The sequence below is a fragment of the Furipterus horrens genome, unplaced genomic scaffold (assembly GCF_987537825.1).
Source record: "Furipterus horrens unplaced genomic scaffold, mFurHor1.1.pri manual_scaffold_10, whole genome shotgun sequence".
NCBI lineage: Eukaryota > Metazoa > Chordata > Mammalia > Chiroptera > Furipteridae > Furipterus > Furipterus horrens.
The window spans coordinates 47,238,094-47,255,085 of NW_028327180.1; the positions used below are offsets into that span (position 1 = coordinate 47,238,094).

General features: G+C 53.7%; 3 protein-coding genes across 4 annotated transcripts; 2 read left to right on the plus strand and 1 right to left on the minus strand.

Annotated features, from left to right (window-relative positions):
* The first annotated feature begins 894 nt into the window (after positions 1–894).
* ANKLE1 (ankyrin repeat and LEM domain containing 1) lies at positions 895–6,459 on the plus strand. Its single transcript, XM_090289906.1, is given in 10 exon segments — positions 895–1,248; positions 1,330–1,482; positions 1,868–1,973; positions 2,085–2,223; positions 2,479–2,600; positions 2,602–3,253; positions 3,374–3,551; positions 3,812–3,971; positions 4,063–4,192; positions 4,448–6,459. Coding segments are annotated over 10 exon segments (1,923 nt in total). The 5' UTR covers positions 895–1,186; the 3' UTR covers positions 4,669–6,459.
* A 384-nt stretch (positions 6,460–6,843) lies between these two features.
* On the minus strand, positions 6,844–14,530 carry ABHD8 (abhydrolase domain containing 8). The gene is made up of 5 exons (XM_090289908.1): positions 14,329–14,530; positions 12,409–13,156; positions 10,584–10,754; positions 10,226–10,442; positions 6,844–7,502 (listed from the first exon to the last, which is right to left on the minus strand). The coding sequence occupies exons 2-5, from the start codon at positions 13,146–13,148 to the stop codon at positions 7,332–7,334; spliced, it is 1,299 nt and encodes a 432-aa protein (XP_090146034.1). The 5' UTR covers positions 13,149–13,156; positions 14,329–14,530; the 3' UTR covers positions 6,844–7,331.
* Positions 14,531–14,619: 89 nt separating this feature from the next.
* MRPL34 (mitochondrial ribosomal protein L34) lies at positions 14,620–16,962 on the plus strand. Of its 2 annotated transcripts, none has more exons than XM_090288904.1 (2): positions 14,620–14,675; positions 16,649–16,962. In XM_090288904.1, the coding sequence occupies exons 1-2, from the start codon at positions 14,623–14,625 to the stop codon at positions 16,860–16,862; spliced, it is 267 nt and encodes an 88-aa protein (XP_090145030.1). In that variant the 5' UTR covers positions 14,620–14,622; the 3' UTR covers positions 16,863–16,962. The 2 variants fall into 2 exon arrangements, with proteins under 2 accessions (XP_090145030.1, XP_090145029.1); XM_090288903.1 differs by lacking the exon at positions 14,620–14,675 and adding an exon at positions 15,698–16,438.
* The last annotated feature ends 30 nt before the right edge of the window (positions 16,963–16,992 follow it).

The following is a 16,992-nucleotide window of genomic DNA, read 5'->3' on the forward strand; positions in this document are numbered from 1 at the left end:
TAGCAACTTTGACAATCAGAAAGGGTCCATTCCCACCAGTCAGGACAATGCTTTTTGGGTCAAACTGAGGGTCTGAAGTACTCACTTGCAAGGGAACGGACCAATTAAGGGCCAGGAATGGGGCTTCTCTATATAAGAATGCTCGTCCCTTTTTTTACCAAAGACTGATTAATTGGCTGGAGTTGAAACAAGTTGCGGGAGAGGGCTGTATTCTATATTGAGGTGTTTGGCCTAAGCTCCTCTTCCACTGCACCCCAAATTAGAGTTCCTTTTGTCATTGAATTGGGATCATGGCCATTGGTTGACAGTTATGACCACTACCTAAACCCCAATGGAGGTCAAGGGAGGGCTCCCAGCACCCCTTTACGGCTGGCCTTGCCTGAGTCATGGGCCAGAGCTCTGGCGTATTCTGATTGTTCAGGCTTGGATCAATCCTCCTGACAAAGGGAGGATTACTGCTCCCAGGAAGTAGTGTGGGTGCTCCCAAGAGGAAGGGAGACTAGACGGGCACAACAGGTCCACCATTCCACTATGTCTGCATAATGAGCAACTGTGAAAAGAGATTACTAGAGATTCTGAATTCCATATAAAATTAAAATAGCTTCATTGAGCAACAGCTTTTCTTTCCCACAGTATTTATTGGGCACCAGTGTGCTAGGCCCCTGTGATGAAATGCTCATTCAACAGCACAGCAGCCTGGAAAGGATTCTCCCATTTGCAGATGGGAAAACTAAGGCCTCAGGGGACCAGAGCCCCAAAGTTATAGATTCCTGGCTCTGGGAGACTGAAAACGGGCGACGCCGAGCTGGAGGCGGGAGCTCTTAATTGAATTTTCGCGCTGAGACCTCTTAGGTGACTTGGGTCACGGGGTCGTAGCTCCACCCCCTCCAGCAGGGTAGGAACGAGTTTCCCTGTTCTGACACCAGATAACGGCACTCCTGGCGGCTTCCACCAGCCCAGACACTGCCTGAGCACCACTCGAGGTCGCGGGCCTGGGTGGCCACTGCACCTCTCGAACGCCAACGTATGCCACGCTGGTGTGGCGCGAGACAGCCTGGCTGGGTACACTGCGCGGTACGCGGGTGCTGAGACCTGAGTCGAGGGGCGGGATGGCGCGTGCGCACAGGGGCGCCGCGGGAAGTTTGAACTCGCAGGCCGGACTGCAGGGCTTGGGAACCCGGCGGGCATGGGCACTGCGGCGGACCTGGCGCTGCGGCTGCGGGCGGCACTGAGAGAAGAGGAGCCACGGTAAGAACAGGGTCGGGGGGGGGGGGGCAGGCCGGGGCGAGGGACGAGGATCGCGGTCCACTCTGACCTCTTGATCCGCAGGGCTGTGGAGGATCTGCTGCGCCGTGGTGCCGACCCCAACCTGGTGCTCTGGGACGGCGCGGCAGCCATCCACCTGGCAGCAGGAACCCGGCACGCTCGCGCTCTGCGATGCCTGGAGGCCCTGCTGCGTCGAGGCGGGGACCCCAACGCTCGGTGAGGGGGGTCTTGTCCCGGGACGGGGCCTTGCGCTCAGGGGTGGGGTCTCCAAGTCCAAGGGCAAGGCCTAGGAGTCCCGGAGAGGGCGTCTCACTTTCCAAGGGTGAGACCCGATGCCGCACAGGGGAGCTTGGGGAACTAGGGAAGGGATTCTGAGGATCTAAAGGCGGGGCTAGGGTCCCAGACCGAGGGTGGGGGGTGGGGTTGACCTGGGGCCAAAGTGGGGAGCAAATGTTTGGATCTGGGGGTACATTCCCTAGGGTCAAAGCAGAGAGATCCAGGCCGAGGGCGCAGGGATCTAGATTCCGAGGGTGGAGGTACGAAGGCCAAGGCTCCAGGGCTCGGGATGGAAATTGAGTTCCTTCTTCCCCTCCTTCCCCAGATCGGCCGAGGCGGTGACACCGCTGCATGTGGCCGCCGCCTGGGGCTGTCGCCGCAGCCTGGAGCTGCTGCTGAGCCAGGGAGCGGACCCCGGGCTGCGCGACCAGGTGAGGGGCTCTGCAGGAAGAGCGGAAAGGCAGGCGAAAGGTGGACGAGGAGAGAGAAAGGGAGGGAGGGAAGAGGGCTTCAGGGGCCCCCTGTTGATCGCGCCTCCGCAGGATGGACTCAGACCACTAGACCTGGCAGAAGAGCAGGGGCACCAGGACTGTGTGCGTGTCCTGAGGGAGATCCAGACGCTGACCAGGACCCCTACCTGGACCCGGGCAGAGACCCAGGAGCGGGAGCCTGAGCCCAGCGGTGAGTAGGGCCTGTGTGGACACAGGGGCTTGGCCTATGCACCAGCTTATCATGTCTCTGTCACTGATTTTCACTGTCTCTCGCTGGTTCTGACTGTCTCACGTCCAATGCCCCCAGTCAGCTCTGTCTGTCTTCTTTCACTCTTTCTACTCCCTTTGACTCCAGCCGCGTGTTTCTGTCTGATCCAACTCCCACCTCTGTCTCTGGCTTCCCCCTCCACTGTTCTCTGACCCCAACTCTCATCTTCTGCTCCAGGCACAGGCCTAAAGGAGAAAAGGCTGGACATCAGCCCCTCTGGACCTCCCAATGTGATGCTAGACTCCACAGCACTGGGCAGAAGTGACAGTAGGAGCATGAACCTGGAGACTGGCCCTGGACCCCCCCAACCTCCTTGCCTATCCTGAGGTTGCTGACAGGAATGGCAGCATGGAGTCCCCCCCAGGGTGCTGGGACTGCAGCTCAGATGCCTCCTTTTTCACCGCAGTTGAGGCCTCTGGAGCCAATGATCCAGACCCCCATACATCCCTCTGGGCAGGATCATTGCCCCAGACCAGGCAGCGACTTCTGCCTGGTGTCTGGCCATCCCAGAGGGTGCTAAAGTCTCCAGGCACCTCACCGCTGACACGTGGAGCCATCATGACCAGCAAGGAAACCGAATTAAAAGCCCGTCTACAGGCCCTGACTCTGACTTCACCAGACACCTCCCCCTCCCACACGTCCCTCCCAGATGGGATCCCAGACCACAGCCCCCCTTGGAAACTGCTGCCCAGATCCCTTGACTTCCACTTCCTAACAGATAACCAGTTGTTTCTTGACAGTGAGATGGCCGCCCTCTGGCTGACAGACGATGAGGCGAGCTCCACAGGTGGTAGGGACACCGTCGCCTCCTGCTGGTGCCTGCCGGTCCCTGCTGTGTCTGACCTGGAGCTGCTGCAAAGGCTCCAGGCACTTGGTGAGAGCCCAGGTCCCATCACTCCCTTCACTCGGCCACACTATCTCCGAAGACTACAAGAAGCCCAGGCTGCTCTTGGTTAGTCCCTTCTGGGCATCCAGAGTTCAAGGAGCCTCCAGGAGTTCCCAGAGACTCCTGGTTCTCTGTCCTTTCATCTCTGGGAATCACCCCTGCCTCTGTCTCTAATTCCCCTCCCAGGCCCAGACTTTTCAGGGCACAGTCCAGAGCTGATCGAGGCCCTGAAGACAGGTCAAATCCCAAATGCCCAGGGAGATGAGGATGCACTTGCCCAGCAATTTGAGCAGCCGGATCCCAGCAGAAGGTGGCGGGAGGGGGTAGTGAAGTCCAGTTTCACATACCTGCTGCTGGACCCCAGGTACTCAGAAATGGGAGCTGGAAAATTTTGGGATTGGTTCTTATATGCTGTGTATCTTTAGGAAGGGAACTGGCCCTCTCTGGTTATAAGCTTTATCTATAAAAGGCAGTTGAACATAATTCAATCTGCTGAGTGTCTGGGCAACAGCTACCATTCTCTGCCCTATAAAATGTGGGTTCAGTATGCTCTCTGACCTTAGAGATTTTCTCTAGGGATACTCCTGCCACTTTTTCCTCTCTGAGCCAATGCTTTTTATCCAGGGAGACTCAGGACCTGCCAGCTCGAGCCTTCTCACTAATCCCAGCTGAACGCCTTCGGACTTTTGTCCATGCCATCTTCTATGTGGGCAAGGGGACACGGGCCCGGCCAAATGCCCACCTCTGTGAGGCCCTTGGCTATCAGGGGCAGCCAGGAAAACAGGTGTGAGGATAAGAACCAGGGGCAGGGCAGGGGCAGGTAGAGGAAGGAAGGAATTGGGGGGCAGGCCCCTGACCTTGCCCTGGTCCCCCAGGCCTGCCCCAAGGTGCGCCAGATCTTGGACATTTGGGCCAGTGGTCGTGGTGTTGTATCTCTGCATTGCTTCCAGCATGTGGTCGCTGTAGAGGCTTACACTCGAGAGGCATGTCTTGTGGCTGCTCTAGGTGGGTGCCTGGCTCAGGGGTTGGGGTTCCCAGGAAGGGCACTTGATGTACCAATTCCCTCACACCTTCCCTCAACAGGGCTATTTGTTTGTTCAATGAGTAATTATTGAGCACTGACTATGTACCTTCACATGCACATATTTTGCTCCATGGGTTTATACCTGCTTGAGGGGAATACACAGTAGGTTCACTGTCACATACTTCTACCAGGAGTTTGCTGAGGCTGTCCCTGTGATCTCACCCCAATCTCTCTAGGGATCCAGACACTGACCAACCAGAAACAAGGGCGCTGCTATGGAGTGGTGGCGAGCTGGTCACCCACCCGGCGCCGCCGCTTGGGGGTGCATCTGCTACACCATGCCCTCCTTGTCTTCCTGGCTGAGGGTGAACGAGAGTTGCGACCCCAAGACATCCAGTCCCGTGGCCGAGCGCTGGGGAATTGCCCATCTAGCCTGGGTAGAGGTCAGGATGCTTGAATGTACCAGCTGCCTTGTGCTGAAGGCAGCACTCCATCTGCAGTTCTAGAAGGCTGGGGGGTGGGTAGTAGGCTGAGGGAGGCCTTTGTTACAGATGGAACTGCTGGGGAGGTAGCGAACTCCCTATCATTGGAGGAAAACAAGTGGACCAGAAGGTTCTTTGGAACCTTTGGTACTTTGGGACTTGCTTTTGCTTTGGCAGTTTGGTCCTCTGTGTTGACAAAGTCCTTTTATCTCCTAGACATAGGGGACCCACACTGTGGGCTAGGGCCTTCCTCTGCCACATGAAGAGAATCTACCCAGTTTAAGAGCTGGGATCTGCTTGCCAGGTGTGGTACCTCTGATCAGTAATTTGAGCCTCAGTTTCTTCAGTTGTACAATAGGGACAGTAAGGTTTTACCTCTGGGATCATTGTGAGAGTTGGAGGATGAGGCTCAGAGCCCAGCACTGAGCCAGAGGTGGCCCAGGTGGAAAGTCTCCTGGGGAAGGGAAGTGCCCTGAGCTCTTGAGGTGTTGACTGTGTGTGGTGACAGGAGGCCAAGGCTAGGGAGCTTGTAGGTTGCAGGTGTAAGACCCCAGCTCTTGGGATCACTGTGCAACATGGCTTCCTAGCATTGCTTCCCTGAACCTATTTCTTCTGCCATAAAATGGGATCAATAACCCAAACTTCTGGTGATATTTTGTAATTTCAGACTATTCACATACACAGACTTTCAGTAAAATGCCAGGCTGAGGTGCTGGTGGGTTATTGGTGGGATCAGTTAAGTTTTCCAGAAGTTGTTTCTTCAAAATGTCCAGTGGGTTTAGGGACTTGGGGAGATCTGCTGCCTCACTGGGTTCACCAACCTGCCCCTCATTGTGACTCAGCTAACCAAGTCCTGCAGGGGGCAGGTCAGGGGCCTGGAACCCTGCAGGGAATGGCTGGTTTTGTAATTAGAGACCCTGCTTCTGGAGGGGGCCTGGGCTCTCCCATTTTAACCTAACCGAAGAAACCTTTCTGTGAGCTGAGCAGCTTCCCAAACATCAAGTTTCCTGAGAAAGCAACAGCAATTAAAACTGTGTACTAGGAAAAAATCCACATATCCCCAAAGTCCCCAAAGAGATGGGATTTGTCTAACAGTTTCCTAACCTTGGCTCTACTCACACTTGCGGCTGAATTATTTTGGGGGTGGGGACTGTCCTGTGCATTGCAGGGTATCAGGGGGCATCCATGGACCCACCCACTAGGTGCCACTATTGCCCTCCCCCTCCCAGGTGTGACAAAACTGTCTCCAGGATTTTCCAAGGGACAGTCTTGCCCCTGGTGAGAACCCCTGGATTAAATGAAAGGTGGCTCATAAACCAGTGGGGAAATGACTCAAGAAGCAGCAACTGAGGGGACAGGTGTCTCCCCACCATCCGCACAAACCACCAGTGTACCTAGATAGAGATACATTAGGATAAAATATAGTGGAGCAAGAGCATGGCTGTGGGGCAGGGAATCCAGCAGACAGGAAAAGATAGATTTGGTGACTTCAAAATAAGAATCATGCTCTGGCTGGTGTGGCTCAGTGGACTGAGTGCTGGCCTGTGAACCCTAAGCTTGCTGGTTAGATTCCCAGTCAGGGCACATGCCTGGGTTGTGGGCAGCATCCCCAGTTGGTGGCGGGCAAGAGGTGACTGATCCATGTCTCTCAAAACATTGATGCTTCCTTCTCTTTCTCCATCCCCTCCCCTCTCTCTAAAAGTAAATAAATAAAATGTTTAACAAAAATAAATAAAAATCTTCATGACAAAACCACACTAAACCAAGCCAAAAGATAAAATGGGATAACAAGAGGCACTGACTTGCTGTGTGACTTGGGGTGAAGGGATGCCAGGCACTCAATATGGGATATTGTATACAGTTGGCACTCAATTATGGCTGCTCTAATCCCATTCGATAGCCAGTGATTCTCACCTCAGCCTCTGTATGGACCTCAGTTGAATCTCTTCCTTCCATGGACCCAAATATCTTCCCTCTTCTCTTAAAATACTGCCCAAGCACCCCTGTGTTCAGAGGCAGGAGGGGAAATTTGGAAAGGAAACCTGGAAGGCCCCAAGAGGGAGGCACCAGAATTAGCTCAATCTGCAGATGGGGAAACTGAGGCTCAGGGGAACACCTGCCCTGTGGTCACCCAGCACAGGTCTGGAGGCTTGGATTGTCACTTTTTATTGAGTTACAAGTTGAGATGTGCAGGTTCTGTGGCACCAGCCCCCCCCCCATCCCTCCCCCCTTGGGCAACAAAAGCTACCAGCGCCAGGGAATGGGGGGTGGGGGTGGGAGTCTCGGGCAAGGGGCGGGGTCCCAAGGGTCCCTGGACCAAGCAGACTGACATATAAGACAGAATGGGGTGGGTACCACCTTGGCCATGGCCATGGCTTTGGTGGGGAGAGGGCTTCTGTACAAGATCATCCTTGGCAGGGGTCTCTGCTACAGCCGGCTGGCCCCTGAAGGACGCAAGCAGAGTGGGAGCATGTCCACTTGGCTCCCCCAAATGTCACGCCCAGCCCAGCCAGCCTAGGGCATCTCCCAGGCCTGATCCTGCCCACCAGAGTGTCCGCCCATCCAGGTGGTCCTGGCTGCTGACCAAGCACTGGCTCCCAGACCCCTGCTCATCTGTGGTGCCCCGCTGGCCCAGTGGCTACTTCTTCTCCTCCAGAGGTATGGGCAAGGGCGCGGGCAGGGCATTGGGCGGGGGCTCGGGCTCCCAAAGCAGAAATTCGTGTAGCAACGTGTTGACTGTCTCAGGACACTCCAGCATCACCATGTGGCTGCCTTCGTCTATGAGCTTCAGGAAGGCCAGGAGCAAGATCTGCAGGGGACACAGACTCAGGACATGTGCAGCAGGCTGCTCTGCAACTCCCTGCCAGGCCCCTATGCCATGTAGCATCAGGAAGTTCCTTCTGTGGCCTACCCTTCATAGCTCCACTTCCACCGAAGGGGGAGCTGGAGGATGGCCTGTTACCCTGCTGGAGCCCAATTCGGTATTCACGCATTCCACATCTATTTCTATTTCTGCAATATGTCCAGAGCAAGATTTCTCAACCCCAGCACTACTGACATTTGGGGCCAATCCTTTCCTGTGGGGCTGTCATGCTCATTGCAAGGTGTTGAGCACATCCCTGGCCTCTCCCACCAGATGCCAGTAGCCCGTTTCCCTTTACCCCCATTCTCAACAACCAAAAAAGTCTGCAGGAGACTTCCGGCCAAGATGGAGGCCTAGACTGACACGCTCCATCTCCCTCCACAACTAAGAAGGAATACAACTAGCGCAAAACCAGAAATAACCAGAAGTTCGAGAAAATAAATGGAAGTCCAACAAATAAAGTTATACAGAAGTGGTGCTTGTCTGGACGGGTAGGAGGGGTGAAGCCAGGGCAGAGAGGTCAAGCTGTGCTGGCGGCAGCAGCAACAGTGACGGTGGCGGGACAGCGGTAAACAGACACCCGTATTTAAGGGGAGGCGAGAAGCACCTGGGGAGCACCTCCAGCTGCAGATCAGACCCGTCAGCTTGCGATTCCAACGCCAGAGAAGGCAGACCCCTATTGCCTTGGACTGTGAGGCCCGGAGGGTGTGGGGACGGAGGAGGAGGCTCCCGGTCTCTCAGCGGAAAGTGAATGGCAGGAATCCATCTTGGACCCCCACCCCCACAGAAAACACCACAGCGGTTGTAACGAAGTGTACAGGGCTCCACACCCTATAGCATAGGAGGTGTGACAGTCCTGCACAGGAAGCAAAGGCAGACACAAAACTGTCAGGATGTCAGGAGATCATGAAAGAGATCCTGGTGACACAGCTGACCAGACAGCAAATATCTAATCTAACGAAGCAGCAGATAGGAAATCTTTATGAGGCACAGTTCAGAGCTTTGGTTATAAAAATGCTTACAAACCTAACAGCAGATCTTAAACAAGACGGGGAAGGAATGAAGGTTAGTGTTGCTGAAATGAACAAAAACACATACAAAACTAGTGGTGAGGGAACAAAAACCAGAGATCAAATCAACAAATCGGAACATAGGGAAGGAACAAACAGTCAACCAGTGCAGAAAGAGGAAATGAAAAGTGAGGAAAATGAGGAGAGACTCAGAAACTTATGGGACACCTATAAGCGGGCCAACATTTGAATCATAGGGTTGCCAGAAGGTGAAGAAGAACAACTAGAAATTCAAAAATTAGGTGAAAAAATAATGAAGCAGAACTTCCCTAAATTGGGGAAGGGAATAGACCTACAGGTCCAGGAAGCACAGAGATTTCGAAAAATACTGGACCCAGGGAGAACCACACCAAGACACATTATAATCAAAATATCAAAAATTAAGGATAAAGAGAGACTCTTAAAAGCAGCAAGAGAGAAGAAGAGAATTATATACAAAGGGGTCCCAATTAGACTATCAGCTGATTTCTCAAAAGAAACTCTGCAGGCAAGAAGGGACTGGCAAGAAATATTCAAAGTAATGAAAAGAAAAAACCTGCAGCCACGATTACTCTACCCAGCGAAGCTGTCATTCAGAATAGAAGGGCAGAGAAAGTGCTTCCTGGACAAAGTAAAACTGAAGGAGTTCATCAGATCCAAACCACTGTTATATGAAATGTTAAAGGGACTTGTTTAGCAGAAAAGGGATCAAAACTATGAACATTAAAATGAAAACTGTATCACAACAACTAACAACAGAAGCTAGGGAATCGAAACAAAGGCAAACTAAGTAGGCAACGAGAGTGGGAAAAGAATTATAGGTATGAGGAACATTATGGGGGGAGGTCAGCAGGGAGGCGGAAGGGGGAAAAGGGAGAAAGATGGCACAGGAATTAAGAAGCATAGTAGGAGGGAGTGGAGTAGACAGGAAGATGTGGAGAAGAACTATATGCACAACCAATGGGCATGGACTAAGGAGGGGGGAACAACTGAAGGATAAGGGGGGGTCACTGGGTGGAGGGTAACAAAGGGAAAAGAAATTGGGGCAACTGTACCAGCATAATCAATAAAGCATATTAAAAAAAAAAAAAAAGTCTGCAGACATTTCCAAGTTTCCCTTGGCAGGGGTGCAGAATCATCTCTGGTTAAGAACAGCTGGTCCAGAGCTATTCCGAGTGCTAATGATCCCGACTCCTTTTTGGCAATCGCTGATCTAAAGACCCCCCAGTTGGCTCTCTCCCAGATTCTGTAGCCTGCCCCATTCATTGGTCACTTATACAAATCCTAGCTGTGAAGAGCGCCTTTTATTGAACTATAAGTTGAGATGTGCAGGTTCTGTGGCACTAGCCCCCCCACCCCTCCCACCTTGGGCAACAAAATCTACCAGCACCGGGGAATGGGGGGTGGGAGGGTCTTAGGCAATGAGACTTGGGGCCCCGAGGGTCCCTGGACCAAGGACGGCTAACAATGGAAAATCCTAACAGCTGGCCAGGGCAGCCTTACTTTCTGGATTCTTCTATCTAAACACCCATGTCCCTGGTGCTGAAGAACATGGCCAAGTTCCCCTAGGCTGCACAAGGGAGATTTGGGAAGCCAATGGCCAGGATGCTGAGCCCCTACCTCAGCCATGCGCTGGTCTTCCTCCACCGGCACAAACTTGTCATGCATGCCATGGACGAGCAGGACAGGCACAGTGAGCTCAGCGTGGTAGATCTCGTCACCCTCGGGCCAGTACTGGCCACTCATCATGGCCCGCAGCACAAAGGATGACACATTGAATGCACTGCCCTCCTTCAGTAGCTGCTTCTCTTTGGCCCCTTGGCGGGCGAAGCCAGCCCTGGTGGTAGGGAAGCACTGCTAGAGCCCTTGTGCCATTTGGCCCACCAGGGTGCCCCCCCATGCCAGCCCCAACCACATAGCCTCCTCTCCCATACAACTTAGGGAGGTGCCAGGGTCAGCCAGAGCTGGGATCACTCACTTGAGGAAGCTCCAAGCCAGGCAGGGCGACAGGCAGTGCAGGACACATGTGGGCATGTTGAAGATGGAGCAGAAGCTGGGCTCCAGTGCTGTGGGGCCCCCGCCGTTGATCATGATCACCTTGTGCACCAGGTCTGGGTACTCATGCGCCAGGAACGTGCAGAAGGAGACACTGCCCGGTAGGTGGGTGGGGTTAAAGGGTGATGGTCAGCAGAATACAGACAGAAGGGGTTAATGCACACCCCTTACCCCAGAGACAGGTCCTTGAAGGCCGAGATTCTTCCCCTAGGGTCCGTGGCTATCGGGTGGCGGTGAGGGATGAGTGGAGCATTTTTAATGTTCTGAAATTGTGACATTGAGTGTTTGTGTTGAGGATGGATTTTTTATTTTTATTTTTTTTAGGATCTGAATCTAGAACTTTCATCAGATCCTCAATCACTATGACCTCCAAAGGGATAAGAATAAGTTATTGCCAATTGTTGGGAAAGCAATCAGATTAAACAAACCCTTTGGCTTCCCAGAGGTCACTGTTTCCTGTGTATCCCTTCCCTTTAAGAATATTCTCTCACTGACCTCCAATGTGCCAAATCTGCCTGCCTTATGCAGAGTGGAAGGGTGCAGCCTGAGGAGCTCCTCATTTTCACTAAAGCTGGCTGCTTATTTTTGTAAACTAAGTTCACAATTTTGTAAATTTGTAAGATATTTTATAAATAAAGTTTTATTGGAACATAGACACCCTTCTTTTTACAATAATGGCTACTTTCCTACTATGACACTAGAGTTGTGAAATTTCAACAAAGATTGATGTATGACTTGGAAACCTAAATATTTACTATCTGGCCCTTTAAGAAAAAGTTTGCCAATCTCTGCTGTAAAGAGGAATGATGGGACAGGCAGGAGCTGGGTGGACCTGACTGCAGTGACTCACTGAGTATCCTTGGGTAGATTGCTTAACCTCTCTGAGTCTCCATCTCCACACCTGTGGGAGAGTAACTGTGTTGACCTCAGAACATAGTTATGGGATCACAGGAACTAGCACAGCTGAGTGCTCATTTATTTGGAGATATCATTTAGCATGCATAAGCATCCACTTTGGGGGTTGTTATCACATAACAAAATAAGAGGTTACCTCCTAGCCTTGCTTCCTTTCTTTCAGAAGTTTATGTAACACTTTCTTGTCTAATTGCATGGGCTACAACCATTACAACAATGATTCTCAATCTGGCTGGCTGATTGGATTCTGCCTTCCCTCCTAGGTAAAGGAGGGAGGGGTACCAAATGATGGTGATCAGGTGGCACCCAGGTCCAGAGCCTTCCATAGAGAAGACTCTCATCTAAATCATAGATGGTAGTATCTATTACCCCTTTAAGGGAGAGTGAATTAAAGCAAACTGTGCCTTATAAATAGAATTCATGGGATTCCAATTAGGCCTTCCTTGAGATCTCCAGGGCAAGCAATTTTTGAACTTAGTTGAAGACAGTGGTTCTCAGCCAGCGATAATTCTGCCCAGTAGAGGAACTTTGGCAGGATCTGAAGACATTTTTTATTGTCACAATTATCACTAGACCATTGTGCTAGTGGCATCTAGTGGGTAGAGGTCAGGGATGCTGCTAAGCACATGAAAGCCCCTCAAAGAAAAGAATTACTGGACCAAAAATGTCAATAGTGAGAAATGCTGCTTTTAAACAATATTAAACAATAGCAGAATCCCTGTCTTGTTGCAGATGTTAATGGGATTTTTCAACTGGGAAAATCAGTTTTGTGATGGGGTGTCCAGTCTCTGTCCTCCACCCCTCTTCCCCACCTCACTCCAGCATTGGCTCACCCGTAGGAATGCCCAATGAGCACATTTCGCTTCTTGGCATAGCGCTTGAAAATGGCGCGCATGTCCTCTGCCAGCGCATAGAAGGTATAGGCTGCAGCCACCTGGGGCGCTGAGCTGGCCCCATGACCGGCCAGATCCGGTGCCACCACCTCATAGCCCAGGCGCACAAAGAAGTCCAGCTGCTCCTTCCAGATGGCCAGGGAGCCACCGACACCGTGGATGAAAAAGAGCACCACATCTGCCTGGGTGCCCTTGCAGCTGGTGATGTGCTTCTCACAGTCAATGTGGATGGTCCGCTTGGGGCGCCGGGCTCGCCTCCGTCGCCCACCATTGCCATTCCCAGTGCTGACCGGGCCTGATCGGCCATCGCTGCCTGCCGGGTCTGCCAGCTCCACCTCTAGAGAGGCTGGCGGCTCCCCGGAGCCATTCTGCCCATGCAGGAGGTCAGCTCGCGGTGCCCGGCCCAGGTTCTCTACCAGTAAACGACCGTTTCGGTACACAGTGATTCGGCGCTGGCAGCGGACCAAGCCGGACCGGTCCCCCTGGGCTACTTCAGGCAATGGTGGAGGTGGGGAGGGGGCCAGAGCAGGTCCAGCGTGCTTCACCCGCAACACGCGGCCAGGCTTGACCTCCACGAAGGTATAACCATCGCTGGACTCAACGCTCTCCAGTGGCCCCACTGCGTTGGGTGGTGCACCCAGCAGACAGCAGAAGATCCCGTCGGTCACCCCAGTCAGCATAATGTGTCCTGTGAGTGGGGGAGACAGCTAACTCAGGGGGCCTGGAAGCTGGGAGCCCTCCACCTCCCACACTGCCCACTTCCCACACCTGGATCAAGCGAGTCACCTTGGGAGGCACCTTCTAGGCTCCAGTTTATGGAAGACCAGAGCCAGCCAAGCACCAAGATAACCTGTCTGGTCAGTGCCTGAGTGGTGGTCGGCCACCCTAGTCTATCCTAGAGAGGAGCTGGCTATGGCTGACACCAAGAGGCCTCTGTAGGGAAGGTGGTGTAATCAGGAGGGCCTTCCTAGAGGGGGGAACATTGTGGCAAATGTGGCCCAGCCCTGAGGAGCTACCCCAGCTCAAGTTTATAGCAGTTAGGGTTTCCTAAGTTCATTCATTCATTCATCCATCCATTCATTGATTCATTCACACATGCACTCTTTGATGAACTCACTGTCATTAAACTAGTATGTTCTGAGAGCCTCTGAAGGCATCTAAAAATGCTCCAATCCCAAGTCTCTAAACCTGCCTCCTGAATGGTGAGGGCCCAGGGAACAGAGTTTGGGACTGATCTCCAGAGGCTTTGTCCATATCTCTTCAAGACCATGGGGCACTAGGTTTGTTTCACAGATGGACAAGCAGAAGCTAAAACATGGATTCTGAGGGTCTGACACACAACCCCTAATGGTGGAAATGAGGATGGAGAAGGCAGAGCTCTGCCTGGGGGCCACCAGGTCTCCATCCTGCTCCGTGGGCCATCCCTCCCGTGTCCATGGCAACCACAGGCAGTTATATAACTCAAGCGGGATACCCGTGCAGCACACCCCCATTGTTTAGGGCCTGGAGATGGGACCAACCCTTCCCTCTCTCCATCCTTGGCGCCCCAGGGATAACGCACGTCACCGAAGGCCTTGGGTGGCCTATAATTGCTGACGGAGGGCGAGCAGGCCGCAGCCCCAACCTCCTGCAGGGTCCCAACCCCAGATTGCGAAGGGGAACACCAATGCGCCGCGCCAGCCCCCCTCCCTCGTGCCAGGCCCCTGCCTCCCGAGTGCCTATCAGCATTGTGGTAGGTCAAGGCCACTGAGGCTCCATGACTTCCTAACAGTCCGAGCGCCGGCTTTGTGGACACTCCCCTCCAAAGTGGAAGCCCTGGAGGCCTCCATGTCCCTTTCCCAGGGCCCACTGCCCGCTCACCTCATCGAGGGCCCCGGGCCCGGGGTAGGGCGGAGGGGTCCCAGGGGGAGAAGCTAGCGTCCGCCTGCGGGCGCCGTTTACATGGTGGCGTGGGGTCGCACCGGGCGCGTCTAGGCGGGACGGCGCGGGCCAGAGATCGTCAGCGAGGGGGCATCCCACAGCTGCTGAGCAAACCGGCCCTTTAAGTCTCTCCCGGGGGGCGGAGTCGCGCACCGACGGACGGGCGTCTGGACCAATCGTAGCTGCAGACTGACCTGTCCTAGTTAGACTATCAATCAGAAGCGACATCTCGGGATGGGGGCGGGTTCTGGGTGCAACGGCCTAGCCCACTTAAGGGACTTACAGAGGTAAGAGGGAGGGAGATATTGGGCCTGGCCCGCGGCCGAGAAGGGGTCACAAATTGGGGTTTGCGGACCTCAAGAGGACGGCACTCAGAGCCCCCTCGCTGCGAATAGGATCCCCTCGGCCAGCCTCTGCCTCTGAACCGCCCTGTCCCCACCAAATGAAGTCCCCGTGCCCTTCTTTCTGTGCTGACCTTTCCATTTAGAGACTTCTAGATCTTTCCAAATTTCAGGTGGGAAAACAGGCTTATAAAGGGCACAAGGTCACAAAGCAAGTGGAGGGGGTGGGGGCAGAGATGGGATTTGGAACCACGGTTGTATGATTCCAACTGCGGTAAATGTATTCGCTAAAGCTTTATAGAGAAGTCTTAGCGCTATGGGGAATTAGGGAATTGGAGTTTTCCAGATGGGCCAATTTAATTGGCGACCCTGGGCCCAGCTGGATTCAGAGAATCCAGATTTCAAATCCCACCTCTGCCCTTTGCAGAGAGGTGACCTTGGACAAGTTGCTTTCCTGAGACTCCATTTATTTATCGCTCCACTTATTAATGCCCTCATGAGTTCTCTATGCAGGTAAAACAGCTCTGTAAGCACTTGATACTTTATTGGGACTATTGTACTGGTGTCCTCTTGTAGTGTTTTAAGTGAGGGTGCGGGTAGGATGGGCTTCAGAGGACAAGGGGTTAACCATTCCTTGCCCACTCCCAACTCCTGAAATTTGCTGCCAGAGCTGTTAGGTCCAGCCACCCACTCCTGACCACTCAGAGTGCTCCTAGGAGACTACTGCAGGAAACACTCCCCACCGTCCAAGCCGTGAGATGCTGGGATGACTGCAGGGACTCAGCCCCAAACCAGGCCTTTGAGAGGCCCCCGGGCTTCCAGGAGAGTGTGAGGAGAGCCATGTGAGGGCAGGGTTGGACCACAGAAAAGAGGCAGCGCTTAGGGAGAGAATATCTGAGACAACGGATTTAAAAAGATGAATAAGGGAGTTACCAGGTAGGGGAGGGCGTAGCTGAAATTCATGGTGTGTGTGTGTATGTGTTGATGGCTTCAGAAGCTTGCCGGAAGAGCTGGAACAATGGGTGTGTGAGAAGGAAAGGGACTTAGATCTGAGTATTTGAAAAATTATGCTAGAGCCCGAATTGGGGCACCGCCAACGGCAAGCTTGCAAGCTTACAGACTGAGAAACTGGATCCGGGAGATGGGTAGGTAGGGATCACCCTACGGACATCCAGCCAACTCGAACTCAGGCCTCCTGGGCTCTCCGCCAGAGGAAAGCTGCCAGCCAGCTGTGTGCCATCTGCCTGGCTCCCGATGGAGGTGGGAGGACCAACCAGCCATTTCCTGCAGCTGCCAGCAGCTGCGCTACCGCCACTCCAGGGCACCCTCTGCCCGTCAACGGTAGAAGGAACTACAACTCCCAGCAGACCTCGGGACATAATGCTTGTGCGCATGCGCACACGGAAGAAGAGCCGTTCGCTTGCTCTTGTTGGTCCACAGGAGAAAGTACGCTACCCTGTGGGTACGGCCTCTCGGTTCTTTGGCGCACAAAAAGTGGAACTACAACTCCAGAAGGCTCCCGCGGCAATGAGGGCTTCGCTGTAGGAGAAACTACATTTCCCAGAAGTGCCGCAGCTGCGGCACTTACGGGTTTCGGAATAGCGGCAAGGGTGACAGCGTGATCCGCGGCTAGACATGGCTCTCTTGGGCATATCCCTGAGTGGCCTTTTGTGTCCAGTCAGTAGGTCGGCGGCGATACTGGGTATCAGGTGAGTCCTCAGGGGAATTAGGCCGGTGTCGTGGGCTGGAACCAGCTGTTTACTACCACACGACTTGCCAGTGCCTTGCACACTTAGCACCTTTTGCAGCCAGGCTCAGTCACCGCACGAATCCGGACGCTCACGCACACTTAGAGGTTGAGCACCTAACCGAAGTCACTCAGAGGCCCCTCTGACCTTTCTCGCTCTCTACCCCTGCAGGTGGCTCCAGCCCCGGGCCTTGTTGGGCCCACCTGAAGGCTGGGCACTCTCCGCCACGCAGCCGAGCCGGGGCAAGGCGCGAGGGAATGAGTACCAGCCGAGCAACATCAAACGCAAGCACAAGCACGGCTGGATCAAGCGCCTGAGCACGCCAGCCGGCGTCCAGGTCATCCTTCGCCGCATGCTCAAGGGCCGCAAATCTCTGAGCCACTGAGTGGGACGCTGCTGATGGGACCCCCCACTCCCACCCCGCCCCGCCATTAAAGCATTTCCTTCCCTGCAGCTGTTTTTGTGGGGAGGTTGGATGACTTAGACAGGAGTGCTCTCCTCTGATTGTGGGATTG

Excerpts from the sequence above, each read along its gene's own strand:
- ABHD8 (XM_090289908.1), bottom strand. The coding sequence starts at position 13,148 with ATGCTGACTGGGGTGACCGACGGGATCTTCTGCTGTCTGCTGGGTGCA. Across the intron at positions 10,755-12,408 it reads CTCATTGGGCATTCCTACGG|TGTCTCCTTCTGCACGTTCC; the intron begins GTGAGCCAATGC and ends CCTACCGGGCAG. Across the intron at positions 7,503-10,225 it reads AAGACCAGCGCATGGCTGAG|ATCTTGCTCCTGGCCTTCCT; the intron begins GTAGGGGCTCAG and ends TGTCCCCTGCAG.
- MRPL34 (XM_090288903.1), top strand. The coding sequence starts at position 16,365 with ATGGCTCTCTTGGGCATATCCCTGAGTGGCCTTTTGTGTCCAGTCAGT. Across the intron at positions 16,439-16,648 it reads GCGGCGATACTGGGTATCAG|GTGGCTCCAGCCCCGGGCCT; the intron begins GTGAGTCCTCAG and ends CTACCCCTGCAG.